The sequence below is a fragment of the Neofelis nebulosa genome, chromosome 11 (genome assembly GCF_028018385.1).
Source record: "Neofelis nebulosa isolate mNeoNeb1 chromosome 11, mNeoNeb1.pri, whole genome shotgun sequence".
Taxonomy (NCBI): Eukaryota; Metazoa; Chordata; class Mammalia; order Carnivora; family Felidae; genus Neofelis; species Neofelis nebulosa.
The window spans coordinates 68,030,683-68,053,720 of NC_080792.1; the positions used below are offsets into that span (position 1 = coordinate 68,030,683).

Consider the following 23,038-nt stretch of genomic DNA (forward strand, 5'->3'; position numbering starts at 1 on the left):
GACTTGGCAACATTCCATTCACGTAGTCTTCCTGCGGATCTCCTGCAGGGCTGGTTTAGTGGTCATGAGCCCTTTTAGTTTTTTTCTGGGAAAGCTTATCTCTCCTATTCTGAATGACAGCCTTGATGGAGAAAGGATTCTTAGCTGCATATTTTCCTATTCAGCACATGGACTTTCTCCTACCATCCCCTCCTGGCCTGCCAAGTTTCAGTGGACAGGTCTGCTACTACCCATATGTGTCTACCCTTGCATGTTAAGGCCCGTTTGTCCCTTGCTGCTTTCAGAATTCTCTCTTTCTCTTTGTAACTTGCCAGTTTCACTATGATAGCTGTGGAGAAGACCTATTCCTGTTGAATCTGAAGGGAGTTGTCTGTGCCTGCTGGATTTGGATGTCTGCTTCCTTCTCCAGATTAAGGAAGTTGTCACCTATAATTTGTTCAAGTAAACCTTCTGCCCTTTTCTCTCTCTCTTATGCTGGAACTTTGATGATATGGATATTATTACATTTCATTGAATCACTTAGTTTTCTAATACTCCCCTCATGGTCTAATATTTTCTTATCACCCTTTTTCTTGGCTTCATCATTTTCCATAATTTCATCCTCTATGTCACTTATTCTCCCCTCTGTTTCCTCCATCCTTGCCATTACTGCATCTAGTTGATTTTGCATCTTATTTCCAATATTTCTTAATTGTTGTGACTATTTCTTAGTTCCTTGATCCCTGCAGCAATAGATTCTCTGCTGTCTTCTATGCTTTTTTGTAAGCTCAGCTGTTAATCTTACAACTATTATTCTAAATTCTTGAACCAGTATATGTATTGTCTATATCTGTTTTGAGCAGTTCTCTAGCTGTCATTTCTTCCTGGAGTTTCTTTTGATGAGAATTCTTCCATTTCATCAGTGTTCAGTACTTTATGTGTTTTCCTACTTGTCATGTGTCCTGCACCTGAGAGCACTACTATTTTAAAAAGGGGTCATACACTGTCCAGGGCCTGGCCCTTCAACAGGTATTTTTGGAGTGTGTTTCATACTCTCTGTTGTTGGGACTCTGGTTGCTTTATTTCCCTACTCCTATTGGTGGGTTGGCCATTCCACTAGGTGTGCTTAGATTTCTTCATAATCTAACCTTGGAAAAGGTAACCTTGGAAAAGAATTTAAAGAGTGGGGGGGGGCGGTGGTGATGGAACATGTCTTATCCCATACAAAGGGAGAAATGACAGGGGCAAGGGAAAAGAGAAGAAGACAAAAAATTGACCAGGCAGAGAATCAGAGAAACTATACAACTTAATCCAAGGAGGGAAGAGAGAGAGTGAGACACACACACACACACACACACACAGAGAGAGAGAGAGAGAGAGAGAGAGGAAAGTAAAGAAGAAGGAGATACAGAAGAGGTGCAGAAAATATAGATTAAAAATCTCCATGACCTGGCAAGTTGTCCCCCTGGGCCCCTGGAGATGTTTATGTCACTCTGTAGCCCGGATTCCTATATTTCCACATCTTCTTGCCTCACTGCTGTGTTTGAGGGATGCGGTAATTTCACGTCCCCCTACTTCTCTGTCATGTTGACTCACCCCCTCCTTAATGTAGTGTTAGATTTGATTTGTGGATGGTTTCTTCAGAAATTTTACTCCCATGTTTATGACAGAATTTTCTTTCTTATAGTATCTTTGTCTAGTTTTGGTTTCAGGTAATGCTAGCATTATAGAATGAGGGGAGAAATATTTCTCCCCTCCATTTTTGGGGGAGACTTTGTGTAGAATAGATGACATCTGTTCCTAAAATGTTGGTTGAATTTACCAGAGTAGCCACGTGGCCCTGGAATTGTTTTGTGTGGAAAGATCTTTAACTAAGACTTTAGTTTCTTTTATAGTTATAGAGTTAGTTAGCTAATCTATTCTTTTTTTTCCTTTATTCTATTTTTTATTTCATTTCATTTCATTTCATTTTACTTTATTTTATTTTTAAGCAATCTTTATACCCAACATGGGGCTTGAACTCACAATCCAGAGATCAAGAGTCACATGCTCTACCAACTGAGCCAGCCAGGTACCCCTTATTCTTGATTGAGCTTTGCTAATTTCTGTCTTCCACGGGATTTACCCACTGCATCTGAGTTGTCGAATTAATTATATAAAGTTCATAATATTACTTTGTTATTTTTTTAGTATCTGTGAATCTCTAGTAATGGTACATTCCTAATTTCTCATATATTGTTAATATTTCCTTTGTTTCTCTTCATTTCAGGATCAGTCTTGGTAGAAATTTATCCCTTTTTTCACCTCCTGAAAGCATTTAGTTTCATCGGTTATTCTCTATCATTTTTCTGCTTTCTTTCATGTGATTTTGTCTTTGAGTTTTATTAGTTCCTTTTGTCTGCTTGGTTGGCTTTAATTTGTTTTCTTTTTCTAGTTTCTAAAGGTGGAACCAACAGACCTCTCTTCTTCCTCATCCTCTTCTTCTTCTTCCTCTTCTTCCTCTCCTTCTTCCTCCCCTCCTTCTTCGTCCCCCTCCCCTTCTTCTTCTTCTTCTTCTTCTTCTTCTTCTTCTTCTTCTTTCTTCTTCTTTCTTCTTCTTTCTTCTCCTTCTTCTTCCAGATGCTGTAGAAATCTATTGGAGTTATGTTACCAAAATTTTTCTCAATTGTGAAAAATTAAATTCAGTTCTTCAACCTTTAGAAAGAAAGAAGAAGAAAATCTCTTCACTAAAATGCAGCATGAAAATCAGGTATCTGCTGGCCACATGGTGGCCATTTCACACAATTTTTAAGACAGGTAACTAAATACCAAGTTATTTCCTTTCAGGCCAGCCACAAAACTTTAAGGAATAGACCCTAGACGTATATGTACATGACAGAGCAGGCTCCTGTTTGAGCCAGGCAGTTTTAGTATCATTTCCAGGGCTTAGCAATCTATGGCCCATGGACTGAATGTGGCTTGGCCTGTTTGTGTATGGCCCTGAGCCAAGAAAAGTTTTCAGACTTTTTAAAGGGTTGTAAACAAAGCAAAAACAAAGGACTCTGTGACAAATGTACATGGTCTACAAAGCCTAAAATATTTACAGTTTGGCCTTTTACAGAAAAAGCTTGCAGACCCTTCATTTATACTAATGTTGTACAGAATTCAGATGGTGCGATTCCACTTCTGAGATAATGTTCCTTTATTCCGACCCAGAATGTAGCAACATCCTACAAAGTTGATCCTCTGATGTCATGTGTTAGAATTCCTTTTCTCTTTTTTCTTCATCTTCACATCATTAAAGTTCATCCTTATCTCTCTTTCCATGAGTGTGGAGATTTTTCAGTTTTTCATATATTAAGGCAGCGATTGCTTTTGCATCTCTGGCATCTATTTGCTCTCCCCAAATGTTTCTCTTTGCTTTTGCGTAGGGATAACATTTAACAGTCGGATAGGCTCTGATGCCAGCTTTCTGGCATGTTTGAGCGTAAGCCTGACAGTCAACTTTTCTAGCTTTCACTTTTCCTTTCATCATCCTAGCCAAGAGCTTAAACTCGGGAGCAAAATTTTGGCAAGGTCCACACCAAGGAGCATAGAATTCAATCCCCCAGTGATTTTTCCCTTGCATAACTTTTTCATCGAAATTCTGAGGCATTAGATCTATGGATGCTTGAGGTAGAAATCCTAGACACCAAGTCTCTCTTCTAACCATTGTAACTGTGATACTTAAAAGCTTTATTTGGTCTGGGGGGGAAAATCTTATCTCAGGGTATCCCTGAACATTTTCTTGGGCACAAAAAGAACGATACTGTTGGCAGTCTATACTGCCCACAGTAACTGTCCAGTTAGTGTCCGGGCCATTCTTTTCCATTCTGGCATTAGGCCTTGACATGGGTGACACCATGGGGAGTAGAAGTCAACCATCCAGACTTCATCATGTTTTCTTTGTTTAACTAGTTCATTGGAAGTGGTGGGCTTCAGGGAGATCACTGAAGGAGTCTTAAAATCCTCTATGAATTCCAAGATCTGTTGTTCAGCAGAGTGATGTCTTTCATATTCACGAACCTTGGATTGGTTCAATGCCACTGTTGTTGGATCCGCTGAATGCTTTATGTGTTACAGGGTCCCTCGTGAACCGTACAATCTAGTGTACCAAACGTAAGCTGACCACACAGATGCTTTGAGGCTTTTCGTAACTCTGGCAATAAAGCTCGACATGGTGGACAACATGTCACAAACAAATCAACAAGCCACGGTTCCTTGTCATCGGCAGGAAAAATTTGAGGTCCAGGCGTGGCAACATGAGAATTACCACTTTCTTTGGCAAAGGCCAGTATATCATATAGAATCTTCTTTCCATGATGAATTTCATATTCTTTGGTTCCTTGTCCTTTAAATACTGCTAGACATGGCTGAAATACAGAGAGATTACTACAGATGTCTGGTGCAGAGGCACAGTCAGCCTTGCCAACTTGAATATGTTCACTTTGGAGTAGAGTTTTGAGTTTCTTCAACTCAGGATCATTTGAATTTTCATGTTTTCCAAAACTAAACAATAAGAGCCACCAATGACGAGCCAATCGACCCGTTAGTGTATTTGCCGAAAGCAGTTCAAAATCTGGAAGACGATGCACGATTTCCAAATATATTTCTCTAGCATCCAATGAATTAAGGAACAAAACGCTGCTTTTCTCTCTGTTATTTAATGTGGCACCAGGAGGAAAATAGGCAGTAATACTTGTCAGAATACCAAACTTTTACACAGTTTGTCCTGGGTGGCAAAGTCCATCCGTCCTACATTAACAACACTATCCAACATGCCCCTGAGCCTGAGTCGTGTCTATGAAGTTAAACAGTCTCCTCCTTTGCAACAAAAAATGATCAGCCGGCCAACGCCAGCAGCAAAAGCAGTTTCTATGGAGTGAACAAAATTTCCTGTCCATAATTCCGTCACTGTGCTTCTAACACGCTGCATAGCTAAACTCACCAAACTTTCCTTTGATCTGTCACCGTGATATTTCATTGTGGCCATTCCAGACCTGAAAGGGAAGAGGCTGGGAGATCCGTTGTCTCCTTTCATTCGGCAAAGCAGTCTATCATCACCACAGTTAACAGCACCAATTCGAAGTAATCCATCTACTTCTTTAGCACAGTCTCTCCATGTGGGAGCTAATTCATGGCAGTGTGAACATCCTGGGGAGTAAAAGTTCACAAACCACAGTTCTCCAGAATTAACAGCAGCATCCAGTTCTCTTCTATCCAATGTTCTGCTTTCAGGATCATCGTCATAAATACCAAAGTCATAACAACCATAATCCCAGCTTTCATACGGGCCATTTTCTGGATTATCTGCAAGTCCCTTTTCTCCATATTTGTCATACTTTTCCCACAGATCTTCATCTTTGAGTACCTCATATGCTCTATTTATTTTTGAAAAATCACTCCGTACTTTAGGGTTATTCATTTGTTTGTTTGGTTGATTTATTTATTTATTTATTTATTTATTATTTTTTTAATGTTTATTTACTTTTGAGAGAGGCAGAGACGGAATGCAAGTGGGTTGGGGCAGAGAGAGACGGAGACACAGAATCCAAAGCAGGCCCCTGGCTCCAAGGCATCAGCACAGAGCAGGACGCGGGGCTCCAACCCACGACCTGTGAGATCATGACCCAAGCGAGCGGAAGGTGGACGCTCAACTGACTGAGCCACCCAGGCACCCCGGGTTATTCGTGTTTTTTTTTTTTTTTTTAATCAGGATGTAGCTTCAATGCCAATTTCATGAAAGCTTGTCTTATTTCTCTACTGCTTGCAGTGCTGGATACTCCAAGTAAACTGTAAAAATCCCGATCTGTGCCCACTAAAATGTCCATATACACTATTAGGAACCAGAATGACCCTTTTCAGGTCCCGGACGTAGTCATTTTTGTTGAACCAGACTCCCATTCTTTCTCTTATACAAGTTCTGATGGAAGTGAACATTCAGATATACAGCTGGTTCCAACTGAGAGAATATGCAGGTTTGAGAACTTGTGTTTTCGTTACTCCAAGAGCGAATCAAGCATCATGAAATTTTCTCCCAACGTGTCAATCTGTGTAGGGTCAGTAATCTGCACTTCCTCAGATCATAAAAGATATCAAAATACTTTGAGAAATCTAACCTTCTTAACATTCTGTTTCTCCTTTCTTCCTTTAATCCTAAATGTCGAAGTCTTCTCCTTGCCTGCAAATGGTCTCTGGCTCATTTCTAACTCCTTGTCATGCAACCAGAACATACCTTTGTAAAGTATAGCGGTGGAGAGTAACAAATATTCAGACTAAAATAAACAACCCCAGGAAAACAGAGAACATCTTGTCCAATACCACCATGGGACAAGTGGTTCTCCTAGGGGTCCTTCGCAGCGTGGGCGTGGTGGACTTGATCTGCGCCAAGCCTCAGGGCCAGATGGAAACTGCCGGTAAATGTCATAGGAAGGGTTCCTGGCTGCCATCAGCCCCGAATAGGATGTGGGGAGAGGGGAATGACGGGGACATCCCATGAAAGAGACTATTAAGTGCTGCTGGTTGTGCGAAGTCTCTGGCAGGACTAGGGTAAAAAGAGCCTGAGTAACTGAGGCTTAAGTGAGAGAAACTGTGGCAAGAAACTGGGAAACGAGGCCGGCTGGAAGAAGGGTGATGATATAGGTAATCAGAAAAAGATGGGAGCTAGAACACAAAACCCATGGCAGGGGTGGAGAGGAAGGGAGGGGAGACAGGTGCACAGACATTGGGCTCTCCCTTCCAGAAGGGCCCATGCCTCTGCCACTGTTGCCGCCTGGGCTCCAGCAGAAGGGGGGAGGGTGGCGGGGGCGGGCGTTGGCGCTGGCGGGGTGGTGGGGGTGGGGAGTGGTGGGGGGGTGGCGGGGCCTGGTGGAGTGGGGGGCGGGGGGGGGTCCGTCCCCTGCCCACCTCAGGGTAGGGTGGTCGCCTCCTGCAGCTACTCCCCCACCTTCAATTCCGGGCAGGTGGCGCACCCCGCCCCCACCAGGCTGAAAGCCAGCTCTGTGGGCAGGTGAGCAAAGCTCTAGCTCTCCAACTGCCACAGGGGCAGGGTGGGGAGGGGCGCCTGGGAAGCAGCTGAGGAGCCACAAAGGCAGCAAGGAGCATCGCACTTCCCTCTTCTTTTTTAATGTATACATTCAGTGCCATCAGTCTTCATGTGAGTGCTACTAAAGCAGGACTCTACAAATTCTACTGTGGTTTCATTCTCATTCAGTTCAGAATCCTTTCTAATTTTTTTCTCTTTTCCTTACTTCTTTGACCCAGGGGATATTTCGATGTGTTCTGTAGTTTGCAAATAGTTGAGTATTTTCCAGAGATATTTTTGTTCTTGATTTCTGATTTGATTGCTTTGTGGTCAGGGGACACACTTTTATGACTTCAGGCCTCTTCTTCCTTTTATTAAGATTTATTTTATGACCCAGAGTATAGTCTCTTTTGGTAAGTGTTCCATGGATCCTTGGGAAGAATAGTGGTGGTCAAGTCTACTGTGTCCTTGCTGATGTTGTGCCTATTGAAATATCAGACTATAATTGTGAATTGGCCTATTTCGCTTTTCAGTTCTATCAATTTTTGCTCCAGGTACTTTGAAGCCATTAACAGATCCATGAACATTTAAGATTGCTATTCATTGACCCTTTTATGATTATACAATGACCTGTTGTTTATTGCTGGTAATAATTTTTTGTTATGAAACTGTTTTGTCTGGTATTCATATAGCCACTCTAGCTCAGCCTTCTTTGGTCAAGTGTTAGTGTGCTATATCATATTTCTGTCTTTTGAACAAATTTCCATCTTGACATTTTAAGTGCATTTTGTATAGGTAGCATATAGCTGAGTCTTCCTTTTTTATCCATTCTGACACTCTGCGTCTTAGTTGAGGCTTTTAGACCGTTTTCATTTGTGTGGTTATTGATATAGTTGATTTGAATCTGTCATCATGCTGTTTGATTTGCATTTGTTTGCTTTGAATCTGTCATCATGCTGTTTGAATGCATTTGCATTTGTCCTATCTGCTCCTTGTTCCTGTTCTCTTCTTTTTCCGCTTTCTTGTAATCGAGTCATTTTTATGATTCAGTTTTATCCATTTCTTATTTATTTATTTATTCACTTATTCACTTATTTATTTAGGCTTCCTAGCTAGAACTTTTCAGTTTTGCTATTGTGGTGGTTGGTTTAGGTTTTATAGTCTGTGGGTTAAACAACACAGTCTAGCTTCCATTAATGTTATACCACATCGTATATAGTTTAGGAAAATTACAAGAGTTGACTTCCATTTCTTCTTTCCTAGACAGATCCTTCCTGGGTCGGTGGGATTATCGTTTTCATGAGGCTTAGGAATATTTGCGCCATTTTTTTTTTCCTGTCCCTTTCCCCTGCCTCTTTGGGCAATTGTGTATTTCCCCCTTGAAGTTTTCTCCCGGGTTTCCAATGTTAAACTTCAGTCTTTTGTTTTGTGATGTCTAACATGTGTTTATTCCTGTCCATCGTATTGTTCATGTCTAACATAATTTACATCTCTGTAAGTGCTATTTGGTTTTTAAAACAATAGCTTCTATGCCTCTAGTTATCTTTTCATGCTTTGTTTGGAGATATAGTTAGGTTGCTTACAAACAGATGGATCCTTTAGTGTTGCTATTACGAATTATTGGATGAATCCAGAGAGGTGATCAGCCTAAAGCAAATGATGAGGTTTTCTATCCTAGCTAATGTGAATAGATACTGTCTCTAGTGCTGTGGGAGCACCAGGCAGTGTTTCCTCTATCTTTTCAGATTTTTTTCCCTTGATGACTTCCTTCCATGTATGCATTGGTTGTTACTCTGCTGAGTAGCCAAAGGGGACCCTCTGCAGATGTCCAGGGTTCTTTCTGTGTTCTGCTTTCTCTTCTCCTGGATCCTGACCTGTCATCTCTATGTGCCTTGAATTCACCAGACTCTCAGTTTCGTCACCTCGACTCAAGGAGTCTGGTGGAGTCTATTTAAATCATTTATGTCTCCTGGGTCATAGCCTGAAAACTCTCTCAAGGCAGTGAGCTTGAGCATGCGTTAGGCTAACGTGTTTTGTTTTCAGGGATCATTGTCCTTCATTGTCTGAAGTTCTGTGTCTTGAAAATCATGTTAAAATTGTAATTTGTCTGTTTTGGTTTTGCCTGCTTCAGGTAGGAAGATCAATCAGTACGTGTTACTCCATGTCGGCCAGAAGCAGGTTACAGTGGAACTTCGGCACATGCTCTAGACTGTCGAGAGTGCTTGTCTTCCTCCTTTGCTTAATTGCCTCCTGCTCATCCTTCATTCCTCAGTATAGTTACCTCTTCTTCAGGGAAATCTATCTTTCTTGGGCCCAATCTGGATCAAGTTATGATCACAAAACTCTGTTTTCTAATAGGAACTATCTGAATTTAGACTTACCATTTGAGTTGTCTTTCTCCTTCACTAAACTTTAAGCTAATCGAGAACAGGGGTCTTCTCTAGTGTATCTGTAGAGCTGACTATAATGTCTTCCATTGAAAGTATATATTTATTCAATGTGTGGATGAGTGAATTGAAGATGCACCGTCCTGTATATGCAAGAAGTACTCATATATTTTATTTCTGTTTCTGTTTCTCCTCTGATGCAGATTCTGCTGGCTTATTAAAAATCCAAAATATACTTGTTTCCTATGAAAGATTAAAGAAATTTAACAAAAATCACTGTAAACTACTTACCGGAAAAATTAAAAAAATGGAAAAAACGGTTAGTGCACTACAAAACGAGCTACGAGAAGCCAAAGACGTGATATCACGGTTAGAGCATCAAAAAGTGGAATGGGAACATGAAGTATGCAGTTTGAGGTATAGCATGTCGGTTTTAAAGAAATATTTGAACTCTTGACTTTAGTACGACAGATGTGTAGGGGCAGTTTTGTAACTGCAAACTTAACCTTACAGGATTTTCCAGGAAAGAAACCTTCTTTAGTGTTGTGAAGTGTGAGATTCTTGGAAATAACACAGTACGTTCTTAACAGTGAATACTTCTAATAATTTAATGTCTATTCCAAATCACAATTTTAATGGCCATGGAAAAGTCCACCATAGTCCAAGAAACATCATTATTTAACCGATTGAATTCTGCTTGTTTTTCATCTTTCTGTATTTTAATTAGTGCTGTCAAGAATGTCTTTTATATAAATCTATTTCTGCATTTCTGGTTACTTGGAATAAATTCTTCAATGTAATATAATTTGGTTAAAGTATAAAAATTTTAAAAAAGGTCTTTGATTCATATTTTTAAATTGTTCTCAGGAAACCTTATATTAATTCCTGTATCTACAAACAGAGTATAAAATGGTCATTTTTCTCAAGACAGTAAAATTCCCGAAAATTGATTCCATTAGATTCTTAACATGCAGGGGTTAAAAGGTAAAGTGGGGGTGCCTGGGTGGCTCAGTTGGTTAAGCATCTGGCTTCAGCTCAGGTGATGATCTCGTGAGTTTGAGCCCAGCTTTGGGTGGGCTCAAACCCTGCTTAGGGTAAGCACGAGCCCCACGTCAGGTGAGCCCCTCTTTTCTCTCTCTCTGTCTCTCCCTCGCTCTCTGCCCCTTGTGGGATTCTATCTCTCTTTCTCTCTCTCCGCCCTCGTTCACTTGTGTCATCTCTCCCTCAAGAAAAAATTTAAACAAAGGAAAATGGGGGTGCCTGGGTGGCTCAGTCATTCAAGCGTCTGACTTTGGCTCAGGTCATGATCTCAGGGTTTGTGAGTTCGAGCCCCGCATTGAGCTCTCTGCTGTCAGTGCAGAGCCCACTTCGGATTTTCTGTCTCCCTCTCTCTCTCTCTCTGCCCCTCCTTTGTTTGCATGGGCTCTCCCTTTCTCTCTCAAAAATGAATAAACATTTTTAAAAAAAGTAATAGGGAAAGTGATTACTGATAAGTTTTTCCAACATCTCTGTCATAGGTAGATAAAATTAATTCAAAAGTGTATGCTGAAAGCTCATATTACTGTCTATTGTTTACTTAATTGATATGTATCCTGTGTTCTAGAAGGGATTTCTAAGTGATTCATAAAGTAGGTAATCATCAACAAGGTAAGTTGCAAGTGTTGGGGAAGAAGAAACAAAATGTATAGGACAACAGATATTAGACTTGCTAGCCTAGACTTGGATGACAGTAATCTGCATGTGTATGCTGTGTAAACAACATCTGCAGATGCTCTCTTACACTGCACATCATTTTTGGAGGTACCTGTAATGTTTCGTCAAGTGGAAATTGTATTTCCAGTGAATTGATAAACTTGTTTATAAACAGCAACTTCTCTTTTTAATGAGTAACTGAATTATCTGTCCTGTGGAGGAATAATTATACCTGTGGGAAAAGGGGTAATTTTCAACTCTCACTTTCTTGAATAATTTCAAACTTCTTTCCTACAACATGTACCAGAGTTATTACTGACTAAAAGTAACTAAGTTGCATAATGCTTTGTCCTTGCTTCTTTTCAACGGTATATATGTTTTGGAAGAGATTGAAGTGACAAATTAAAAACATGAGCCCTAGAAAGGAAAAAAAAAAACAAAAAACTTGAGAACATAGAAATTTCATTTGGACAGTAAGGCAACATATGTGGAACCAGATCTTAAAAGGAACTTTTTATTTCTATCAAAACAAATTTTAAAATAAGCACATTTAATTGCAGATTTACTTTAAAACAAGAGGAAGAAAAAAGAAGAAATGCTGATGTGTTGCATGAAAAAATTAGGGAGAAGTTAAGAAGAATAGAAGACCAATATAAGGAAGAAGTTGAAAAAAAACAAGAATTTGAACTCGCTCTTAGAACACTAAACATGGAATTGAAGGCCGCAAAAGATAATTTGAATCAGGTAAATTAGTTTTTGATAAAAAATTGTATATTTCCATCAATATTATATACTGTATTATACATATATTTTATGGTATCCCTTTGATTCAATATATATTATTTAGGTTTAAAATAAATTAAAACATGGGATCATGTTCCTTGGAACATTTGTCTAAAGCTTTCCTCTTCAGCTTTTGACTTTTTTTTTAACGGTATGAGACCAGAATGGTGATGAAATGTATCTCCAGGTTGTAGAAAAGCGCAGTGACAGTGGCAACTTTCTCCAGATCAGAAGGCCAGAGTATTACAAGATGGAAGTCTAAACAATCACTTTTACAAGCAAAAGGTGCTAGAAATGGCTCATAAGAAAACGAATTCTGAAATATCTTCTTTAGTCATTTTGAAGTACATGTGTGTATGTATTTGTATACATTCTATTTTTTAATTATTATTACTTTTTCTCCATGTATGTATATATAAATTTTAAAAACCCAACACTGTACATCATGGAAACTACAGAGGGTTTTAAGAGCACATATATTTTTGGGGAGGGGCATGGGGGACGGTGGCATTTTTGTTTCATCGGATAAAATAATATTCTTGATTAAATGCATTTGTCTGCAACAACTAGTGACATTCATAATGTCCTCACCCAAAGGAGAGGCTTTTATTACTTTCTGTAGGAATCGATGAGCTTTCCCTAATCTCAAAACTATTGCTACTAGCAACATGTGTTTTGGTTTTGAACAGTTACTTCACTGCCTTGATATATTAATAGATCAGTTGAACACTTCCGCTAATGGACAGGAGGACGAGTATAGCCAGTTCCCAGATCACATTTTCGGTATCAAGTCTCCTACTTTTGAGAAAAGTAACAGTTTGCTTCAAGTAGCATCCTCTTTCATTACAAGGAAATTTTGAAAACAATGGTATGCTACAGTATACACTTAATGACAATTTATTGACAGGTATTTTATTCCTAATAAAATAGTGGAGTGTCTCTCCCCTCTTTTATATTTATTGCTATTTTCAACATGAAGAGGAAATACAAGGTATTGCAGCAGTAAATAATTTCATGATTTTCTAAGAGATGTATAAATTTCACCTTATTTCCTCTCAGCAGTTTGAAATCCAAGACTTCTTTCATATTTGTGTATTTACACTGGAGAAGTAGCAGTGGTTGGTGCAAGAGCACTAGTTGTGGAGTGAGAAGACCTGGGGAGAGTCCTGCAGCTCACCGTTTTAATTTCTCCATTCTAGAATTGTGATAACCAAATGAGTTCTTTGATATATGGAGAAGTGTTTATATTATAATACGTTGCCTAGATTTGTCAGTTATCAATAGATCTATTCTTATAACTGACTATAGAAATGTTAGCAAAGTAGATATCTATGAAATATTCTCAGGAAGAAAAGAATTTTAGGAAATGTAATCTGTCCAAGTAGATGCAGAGCTAACGATTTTACTGTGGGGTAGCTGTGTTTTTGATATCTACTGTAAACTCAATTTTTAAGTGTAGTCAGAGTTATTAATCTTTTATTTCAGGCCTTCTGGTTTGTTGTAAATCAGAGAAAGGCTTTTCCAATTCTGAGATTCTGAAAACTTCTCACGAATTCTTTTTTACTTTCATGCCTTCATTATCTTCAGTTAAAGTTCTGAACTTTTGGGAACTTATGCTTGTATAAAATATGAGATTTGGAGCCAACTTCATTTTTTTCCAGTTGGATATTCACTTACTGTAATCTTTCTTTCTTTCTTTCTTTCTTTCTTTCTTTCTTTCTTTCCTTCCTTCCTTCCTTCCTTCCTTCTATGTTTCTTTATTCATTAGAGAGAGAGAAAGAACGCAAGCAGAGGAGGGGCAGGGAGAGGGAGAGCGAGAATCCTGAGCAGGCTCCTGACTGTCAGCACAGAGCCTGACGTGGGGCTTGAACCCACAGAATGTGAGATCATTCCCTGAGCCAAAATCCAGAGTCAGACACTTAACCAACTGAGCCACCCTGGCACCTCCTGTAACCTTTTCATTGTTTAAACATAGATTATGCTTTAATTTCAAAGAAAAGCATGATAATGTCATTTTATTGAATGTGATCTGAAAATGTCCTTTGTTTTACGTAGCTTTCTGATAGTCGTGAGAAAATACAAGGTCTGTTGCATAAAAACTACATGTTGCAGGATGAAATTGCCATGCTAAGACTGGAAAGAGACACCATAAAAAATCAGAACCAGAGAAAGGAAACGAAATATTGTGAAGACATTGAAAGTGTAAAGGAAAAGAATGACAGCCTTCAAAAGACCATAAAACAGAATGAGGAAACATTATCAAAAACAATATTCCGATATAGTGGACAGCTTAATGTTCTGACTGCTGAGATTACGATGCTAAAGTCTAAACTGGAGAATGAAAAACAAAATAAAGAGAGCCTGGAAGCAGAAGTTGAATCATACCGTGCTAGACTGGCTACTGCTGTACACGATCATGATCAGAGCCAGACATCAAGAAGAGACCTAGAACTTGCTTTCCAGAGAGCAAGAGATGAATGGTTTCACTTACAGGACAAGATGAATTTTGATGTGTCTAAACTACAAGATAACAATGAAGTTCTTTCTCGGCAACTTTCTCAAGATGAAAGTAAATTCAATGCCCTGGAAATTGAGCTCCGTCACATAAAAGATGCTCTCCGAGAAAAGACTCTACTTTTAGAATGTGTACAAAGGGACCTAAGCCAAACACAATGCCAGAAGATGGAAATTGAACACATGTATCAGAAGGAACAAAGTAAAGTGAATAACTACATTGCAAAGCAGGAATCCTTCGAGGAAAGGTTATCTCAACTACAAAGTGAAAATATGTTGCTTAGACAGCAACTAGATGATGCTCACAACGAAGCTGACAGTAAAGAAGAGCTAGGGATTAATATCCAAGACCCGTTTCAGAATATCCAAAAAAACCTTAAAGCTAAACGTGGAGAACAAGGTCTTATGCTGGGAGAAAGAAATAAAGAGTTAATCGATGAATGTAAACACTTAAAAGAAAGAATGTATAAGTATAAAAATGAGAAAGCAAAATTAAAAGTAAGTATCCAGAAAGATAAAAATTTTTCAGATTTCCAGAAAGAAAACTCAGGTAATATTTGATTATGGCTGACTTGTGAATCTAGTTGAATATTAAAAAAAAGACTATAAATCAACAAAAAGCATAACTCGTATGCAGCAAATAAAAATTAGACCTGAGAGGTGTTTTGATTTGAGTACAGATACTATGTCACCTGTGAAACTTTAAGAGGTTAAGTTATACACTGTTACTAGTCTTATACTGCTATAATAATATTTTTTTTAAGTTTCTTTGGAGAGAGAGTCGGAGAGAGAACATGAGCTGGGGAGGGGCAGAGAGAGAGAATGCCAAGGAGGCTCTGCACTGCCAGCGTGGAGCCCGACACAGGACTCTCAAAGTCAGGAGCTGTGAGATTCATGACCTGAGCCGAAATCAAGAGTTGCTTGCTTAATCGAGAAAGCCACCCAGGCACCCCTACAATAGTAATTGTAATCTTTGCCACCGCATTTTATTACTGTGGTGAGCTGGTAAATGAAAATGCTGAAAGGTAAAATGAGTATTTTGAAACTTAGATTCAATTAATTGAGTTAACTGGACAGTCACTTCAGATTTCCCAGATGAAATGAAGTGTAGGTGCTCTTTCTGGTAGTACTTTTCCTTTGGTAGCTTTTTATACATTTTAAGTTGGTATGATTTTATTTTTATTCACATAAATTTCAATTTTCAGTCTCAAATCATGTGTTCCTACAACCTCCTAATTCTTTAAAGGTATCTACTTTTCACTAAATCATAATTTGGGACAACTGTGGTGAGTGTCAGGAAAGCCATGTTTGAGTAATCTTCCCACTGCTGTTTATAACTTATTTTAAATATTTTTACAAATAATTTGCTCATTTCGAAGCTCAGTTACTGTCATGTGGACATAAGTTTGTCCAGTACAAAGAGAATTGTATCTCTCTGTGATTTATTAATTTGGCATTGGATCTCCATTTTCAGACCAAGGAGGGGTTGCAGGATTCTTGCTTAGCAGGAATGGAGTGAGTAGGGGAGAGAGCTGTAGGAGCTGAGGTCAGGGGAGGGGGTGGAAGCAGGGGCCATTGGAATGACTTTACTTTGGTTCCGAGATAGGAGTCTATTAGAAGGATAAGAGCAGAGGATTGGATATGTGAGGAACTCCGACGGTAACTTAAGCCTGTAATAAAAAAAGAGAGAAAACCTTTCATAATATAGAATTTACGACTGCTGTGCCCACTGTGTCCCCATTTCTTTTTGAGACTTCTGTAGGTTATGAAGCTTTGCAAATTCACCAGTGGAGAATGGATAGTGAGGCTGAATTCATTATCTAAGTGACATCATCCTGACTAGGCAGGGAGATAACACTTTTTGTTCTTTAACTGAATTCAGTGAACAGGAAAGTGTATGTGTTGCTAAAAGAAGGTGAATTGGGGCGCCTGGGTGGCTTGGTCGGCTAGGCGTCCGACTTCGGCTCAGGTCATGATTTCACGGTCCGTGATTTCGAGCCCTGAGCGTCAGGCTCTGTGCTGACGGCTCAGAGCCTGGAGCCTGTTTCAGATTCTGTGTCTCCCTCTCTCTCTGCCCCTCTCCTGTTCATGCTCTGTCTCTCTCTGTCTCAAGAATAAATAAACGTTAAAAAAATTAAAAAAAAATAAAAGAAGGTGAATTGATGTATGTGGTGATATTTCTCAAAGTACGCATGTTAGAGTTGTCTATTATTAACATAATTTAATAATAAGATGATTTAGAAAATCAGTAACAGAAATGTCTTATTAGGTAGTTGTGAGACAACTTCAACAAGGACTGGCTGATACTCTGAAGAAACAGTCTATGTCAGAGGCTTCCCCCGAGGTTACATCACATCTTTGTCTGGAAGATGAGACACGGGATCTCAAGAAGAAATTAGGTCGAATCAGAAGTCAGGTATGTAGTAAATGTAACCTGTCAACAGTTAACTTATAGCTGGTTAAATAATATACGGTGTTTTAGAATACTAATTTCCATGGACCGCTTTCTTTTGTATTTTCATTATAATTAATTTATTATGATTTTAGTATCTTTCCAATACATTTATTTCGTAAACTCTGACTTTCATTCTACTATTTGCGTTATACGTTTTTTTCTTATAATACTTAGGAAAGTTGAGGCTTTTGTATCCTTCCTCACAGAAATTGAGAGACTTTTTTCTTTCTTTCCTTAATGTAAACCTTTTTTTACAGTTGATTTCTTTATTTTGAGAGAGAAAGAGCGAGAGAGAGTGTGTGCGTGCATGTTAACAGGGGAGGGGCAGAGAGAGGAGAGAGAGAGAGAATCCCAAGCAGGCTCCATGCTGTCAGTGTAGAGCCAAGGTGGGGCTCAGTCTCATGAACCATGAGATCATGACCTGAGCTGAAAGCAAGAATTGGACGCTTAACTGACGTAGCCACCCAGATGCCCCAAGAGACTTTTGTCCCCTGCTAAACAATGTTTTTTAATGATATCTCTATTACCATGATGAGGCAAGCTGGATAAAATCAGAAGAAAATGTTTAATGGAATGTTTCAGATAATTGTCTTAGTTCTCGTCTTCACTTTCGGGAAGAATCTGTATTGATTTCAGGATGACTTGTACAGAAAGATCACTTAACAAACCACTTGAACTTAGGCATTTCCTTCATTTTCTTTGCCTTTTAGACATGTTGTCAAAGCACGGAAATATTCAGATCATGTATAGTATGTACGCCCAAAAGTGAGAATTAAGAACATTATCTGTGTCCTGCCATTGAGTTTTTTTAAAGCCTTTTTGAGGTACAATACACATCCCATAAAAGTCACCCATTTGACACGCACAGTTCACTGTCTCTGTGTACGCTCGTGTAACCATCACTGCCATCAAGTAGAATGCTCTCCTCACCCTGAAAGGAAACCCTTACCCGTTGCCCCCAGCCTCAGGCAACCACCAGTCTACTACCTGGCCTCTCACTGGAGTTGCCTCTTGTGAATATTTCATATAAATGGAGTCACACAACGTGTGGTCCCTTGGGACTAGCTAGCTTCACTTAATGTTTTCCGGGTTCATCCGTGTTGGTTACAGCTTATATCAGTGCTTCATGTCTTTTTTGTCAAACAGTATCCATTGTGGGCTAAGGCCCTTGTTCATTCATCAGTTGATGGACCTTTGGGTTGTGTCCACTTTTTGCCTGTTAATACTGCTGCTTATGAACATTCACGTAGTTCTTGTGTGGACACCTGTTTTTAATGTCTCTGTCATCAGATTTTATCCTCCGAGTTAACTGAGTTGATTTCACCATCTCTCTGCCGTTTACTCATGCTGTCTTTTTAGTTTCTGTTCCTCTTGCCTAAACCTATGTTATTCAGACTTGTCTCACAGTCTCCTTTCCTATGAACTTTCTCTGACTGTTCTAACTCCCATTAGCCTTAACTCTCTTGACACTTGTCATCTAGCCTGCGCAGAACAATTTAGTCCTTTATTTGATGTTGTTTTTATTTTTTTATGACAGGTAATTTCGTCTTCCTAAGTATAAATTTAAGGGATAATAATATTTGATACGTGTGGTACTTATCCTTGTATAAATTGAAAATATTTTAACTTAACAGTTTTTCCGACAAAATTAAGTGCTTTATACCGTATCAATAAATTCTTCTTGGAAACATTGGTATAACAAAGCTTTTATTCTAAATGTATGCTAAGAAATGAAATACAAAATTGAGGGGTGCCTGGCTGTCTCCAGTCCTATCAGAGTCTGCCTTTGGCTCAGGTCATGATCTCCACGTTCTTGAGACTGAGGCCTGCATCGGACTCTCTGCTGTCTGCAGAGCCTGCGTTGGATCCATTGTGTCCCTCACGTTCTGCGTCACTCAGACTCGTGCTCTTTATCAAAAAATAAATGTTAAAAAAATGTGTGTATATCTACACACACACACACACACACACACTTATATAAGGAAAATTATTAATAAAAGCACTTAATCAAATAGAGGAGAAATGTTCAATCAAATGTTTGGGTTTTTTTTCCCTCTCACTATGAGAAAGCTCTCTAAATTTGTCTTTCTTCCTTACACAGCCAGAACTGGGATTTACAGATTTATAACACTTTACCAACTGCAAAGATCTGGGTACAGCTTTTCTGATATGCTTTTACCACAAAGCCTTAATGTCTTCATCAGAGTACATGTTAAAGCAGCCTAACGTAAACAGTATATACGGACATGAAATGATTGAGGAACTTTAGTTTAGCAAGACTCGATTATTTCCATGTCAGTGGCTTTCCCTTGCCTCTGCTGGTCATGTAAAGGATCTACTACTCAGTCAAGGAGGTGCTATTTGTACCTTGGTCTGTGAGCATTGTCCACTGAATGGTATAGAGAGGAAGTAAGTTAAAAGGATTATAAATGGAAAAAGTACTGTTGGCTAGTGGCACTGGCGAAAGTTGTGTGAAGTACTGAAGAGAGATTCTGGGCCTCATTCTCCCCATTTGCTGCCACTTGCGGTGGAATGAAGAATAACTTCAGTATAATTTGTATAGGGGAACACTTGTGTTGGCAGGCCACCTGCCTAAACTATCACATTGTATTGGAACGCAAAATACAGCAACAGTAATCATGCTAAATGCAGACACTTAGAGCTGACTATGTGCCACGTACCCTTCTAAGTTGTTCATCTGTTATTTCCTAATTTAATCTTCCCAACATCCCAGTGCGGTAGATCCTATTAGTATTTATTTTGAGATCACTTTTTTAAGGGCCTTTGTTTTGAGAGAGGGAAAGAGAGAGAGACTGTGGGGAAGGGCATGTAGGGAGAGAGAGAAAAAGGGAGAGAGAGAAAGAGAGAGAGGGAGAAAGAGGGAGAATCCCAAGCAGGCTCCTCGCTGTCCATGCAGAGCTCAATGTGGGGCTCAATTACATGACCCTGAGATCATGTCCTGAGCTGACATCAAAAGCCAGACACTGAACCAACTGAGCCACTCAGGTGTCCCAGTAGGTGCTATTGCTACCTTCATTTTACAGATGCAGAGACTGAGACATGGAAGTTTTAGGTAGTGTGCTCAAGGTCATACAGCTCATAACGAGCAGAACTGGGAATTCAGACCCAGGCATTCTGGCCCCTACTAGGATATTGCTTCTCAAATTCTTCCATGAAATATCTTGTTGTCACTGAAGGCAGCATGTTCAGTTTTATAATCATGAGAATAGCAACGTCAACACCTATGTGAATATATAAAATCATAGTTGATGTGGTGCTTGGAATATGAAAATAGAAATGTTTACCATAAGGTAAATTCCTATATTTCCTCCATTTGACCAATAGATACATTTGTACATTTATCTGATCATATATAATTTAAAAACATTAACAATGTTATGTTTTATAGGAGAGTAAGGTTGGTAAACTCTTCTGTAAGAGTGTTGAAACATTTCGTTTTGTCGGCCATAGTCTCTGTGTAGCAGTTCAACTCTCCTGTTATGACCTCAAAGTAGCCATCAATCAGCATGTAGAGGAGAGTGTGGCTGGCTCCAAAAAGATTTTAGTTACAGGGGCACTTGGGCGGCTTAGTTGTTTGAGCGTCCTGACTCTTAATTTCCACTCGGGTCATGATCCCAAACCCCACATCATGAGACCGGTCATGAGACCGAGCCCCACATCAGTCTTCACCCTGAGCTTGCAGCCTGCTTACCATTTTCTCTGTCTCTCCCTCTGCCTCTCTTCCACACTTCTGCATGCTCTCTCTCTGTCTCTCTCTCAAGTCAAGTCAAAAAAAAAACAACAAAGTTTAGTTACAGAAACAGGTGATGGTGTTCTACGAGATTTTCAGAAGTTAAAATTATTTTTTTCTTTATTTTAGTTGCAAGAAGCACAGGAACGACATGCAGAGGCCGTAAGATATGCTGAGGAGATGAAAGATCATATGCAAAAGTATAATTTAAACCTCACAGAAAATAACTTGTTTACTTATAAAGCAGATAAGCAGTGTAGTATGGGAAATGTATTACTTATGCCAGTATATCATTGTTCAGCTGGATACAAATTCCAGCTTTGAGCTATTTTGAAATGCAGAATTGTGGCATCTCATCTCTCAATGTTGCACCTTGTCCACAAAACACAATGAGAAAGGGGCGCCTGGGTGGCGCAGTCGGTTAAGCGTCCGACTTCAGCCAGGTCACGATCTCGCAGTCCGTGAGTTCGAGCTCCGCGTCAGGCTCTGGGCTGACGGCTCGGAGCCTGGAGCCTGTTTCCGATTCTGTGTCTCCCTCTCTCTCTGCCCCTCCCCCGTTCATGCTCTGTCTCTCTCTGTCCCAAAAATAAATTAAAAATGTTAAAAAAAAAAAACACAATGAGAAAAATGGCACAATTCCCAAATCTTCCTCTTGACACCATTTTAAGAATTTATGTAATACCCTCATTTGTTCAGAAATTATACGGTGTTGTTTTAAATTTATGTGTGAGCATAATTATCTTAAGATCTGCATTTTAGGCTACAGGTGAAAAATGCCAGGCAAGAAGAAACCATCAAACATCAAGTGGCCCAAATTCAAGATCTTGAGAGCAACGTGATAAAGACAGGTTTGGTAAGTCGATCTCTTAATGTCTATCCTACTGAAAAGGAATCCTTATTTCACTAGTGGTACATAAGAATGTTTTGGATCATATGAAAAATCTCACAGATCAAAACAGTAGGTTCATATTGTTCCTACTTGCTACTAGTGATGTAATTCTTCTATATAGATGAAGTTGATTGAATTCATAAAGTAATGATGTTTATAGTGAGATTTTCATAAAAAAACATTGTGAGAGTCTAAAAAAACCAACATTTTATATATACCATAGTGAGCATTTGGTTTAGTCCACCTTTGGCTACTGTTAGTAATGCTGCTGTGAACGTTGGCATACAGATGTGCGAGTCCCTGGTAATATTTCTCTGCGTGTTTCAAATGTCCCCAATCTTTGAGTGATCATTTCATCTTGAATTCTGACTTCCTCTTGTAATCTCATCCCTTCAGTGAGAGTTTGAGTTGGGTTATTTTAATGATGATTTGTTGCAATTTGTAATTACAAATTTGCAATTTATTCTCTTCATCAACAATGACTAGAGGTCATTATGCAAACGTCCTTCTCAAAGGAATGGACTTTTCTCCTTGTTGGATTTTGTAAAGGAAAAGAAATGCCAGTGAAAAACTAGAAATGGCTGCTCAGTCAGGGCCTTACCTAGAAACATAGGGCTCCTACCATTGCAAGTTCAGAAGCTCTTTTTTTTTCCATTCATTTGAGTTGATCAGCCTTTCAGAGATTTCACAATTCAATCTCAGAAAAGACTAATGTGCCATTCAGGATTCTAATTTATCGATATGTAGTGAAACCCCAAATGTTTTCCAAGCAGAACAGTTAATGTCATCCCACTCTCACCCTCCTTTGTAGGACTCACATTGTAAATCCTAAGTGGGAGCAATGAGGTAGATACACTGACCAACTCGTTTCTGTCAGTCACAAAAGCTATATAATGTACATGCAAGTTTCTTCGGACAGCTATACCCATCAGGGGAACTAGAACATTCTGTTGACTGGTCCTTTTTGTGGCTGAAGAGACATTGAAAATTATTTTCTTTTCTAGACCTCTTATCAATGAGTCACATTGTATTAGGGAACTTCTCATGCGAGTAACATGACACTCTGTTGATCAGTCTTCTATGAATGAGAGTGCTAGGCGTTGTCCTGCTACTGTGTCCTAAAGAAATCTTTAAGGTCTCTAAAACTAAAATTTGTAAGAATATCCGATACTGATGAAGCTTAGTAAAGAATAATGAGGGATTTTCTGTAGATGCCTATAGAAAGGAATTAGGGTTATGGCATGAAATTATCTGCCACTTTAAAGTCTTCCCTGTGAAACAAAAACTTAGATAGCTTTCAGCCAACTCATTCCATAGCTCTGACTTCTCTAGAAGGTCCTTATCTCCTGAATCCCCAAACCAGAGGCTTCCTGGGTTGAGAAACTTTTGGTGGGCGGGGGGGCGTTATTCTTTTTGTTGTATCTTTAGTTTTTATTTTTTTAAAATTTGCATCCAAATTAGTTAGCATATAGTGAAGCAATGATTTCCGGAGTAGATTCCTTAGTGCCCCTTACCCGTTTAGCACATCCCCTCTCCCACAACCCCT

The 23,038-nt window shown here is 39.2% G+C and overlaps 1 protein-coding gene and 1 pseudogene across 7 annotated transcripts in view; one reads left to right on the forward strand and one right to left on the reverse strand.

Moving 5' to 3' along the window:
• Window positions 1-23,038, forward strand: part of LOC131490564 (ankyrin repeat domain-containing protein 26-like) — a 246,121-nt gene that overhangs the window by 58,030 nt on the left and 165,053 nt on the right. For 2 of the 7 annotated variants that reach the window (XM_058693070.1, XM_058693072.1), the window contains exons 15-20: window positions 9,612-9,825; window positions 11,661-11,844; window positions 13,939-14,895; window positions 16,667-16,813; window positions 20,733-20,803; window positions 21,363-21,456. The exons of 4 other annotated variants lie outside the window; for them this stretch is intronic. In XM_058693070.1, the coding sequence (XP_058549053.1) occupies window positions 9,612-9,825; window positions 11,661-11,844; window positions 13,939-14,895; window positions 16,667-16,813; window positions 20,733-20,803; window positions 21,363-21,456 (1,667 nt within the window). The remainder of the gene's footprint in view (window positions 1-9,611; window positions 9,826-11,660; window positions 11,845-13,938; window positions 14,896-16,666; window positions 16,814-20,732; window positions 20,804-21,362; window positions 21,457-23,038) is intronic. One more of the 7 variants, XM_058693073.1, reaches the window with a different exon arrangement.
• Window positions 3,149-5,958, reverse strand: LOC131490567 (dnaJ homolog subfamily C member 10-like; annotated as a pseudogene).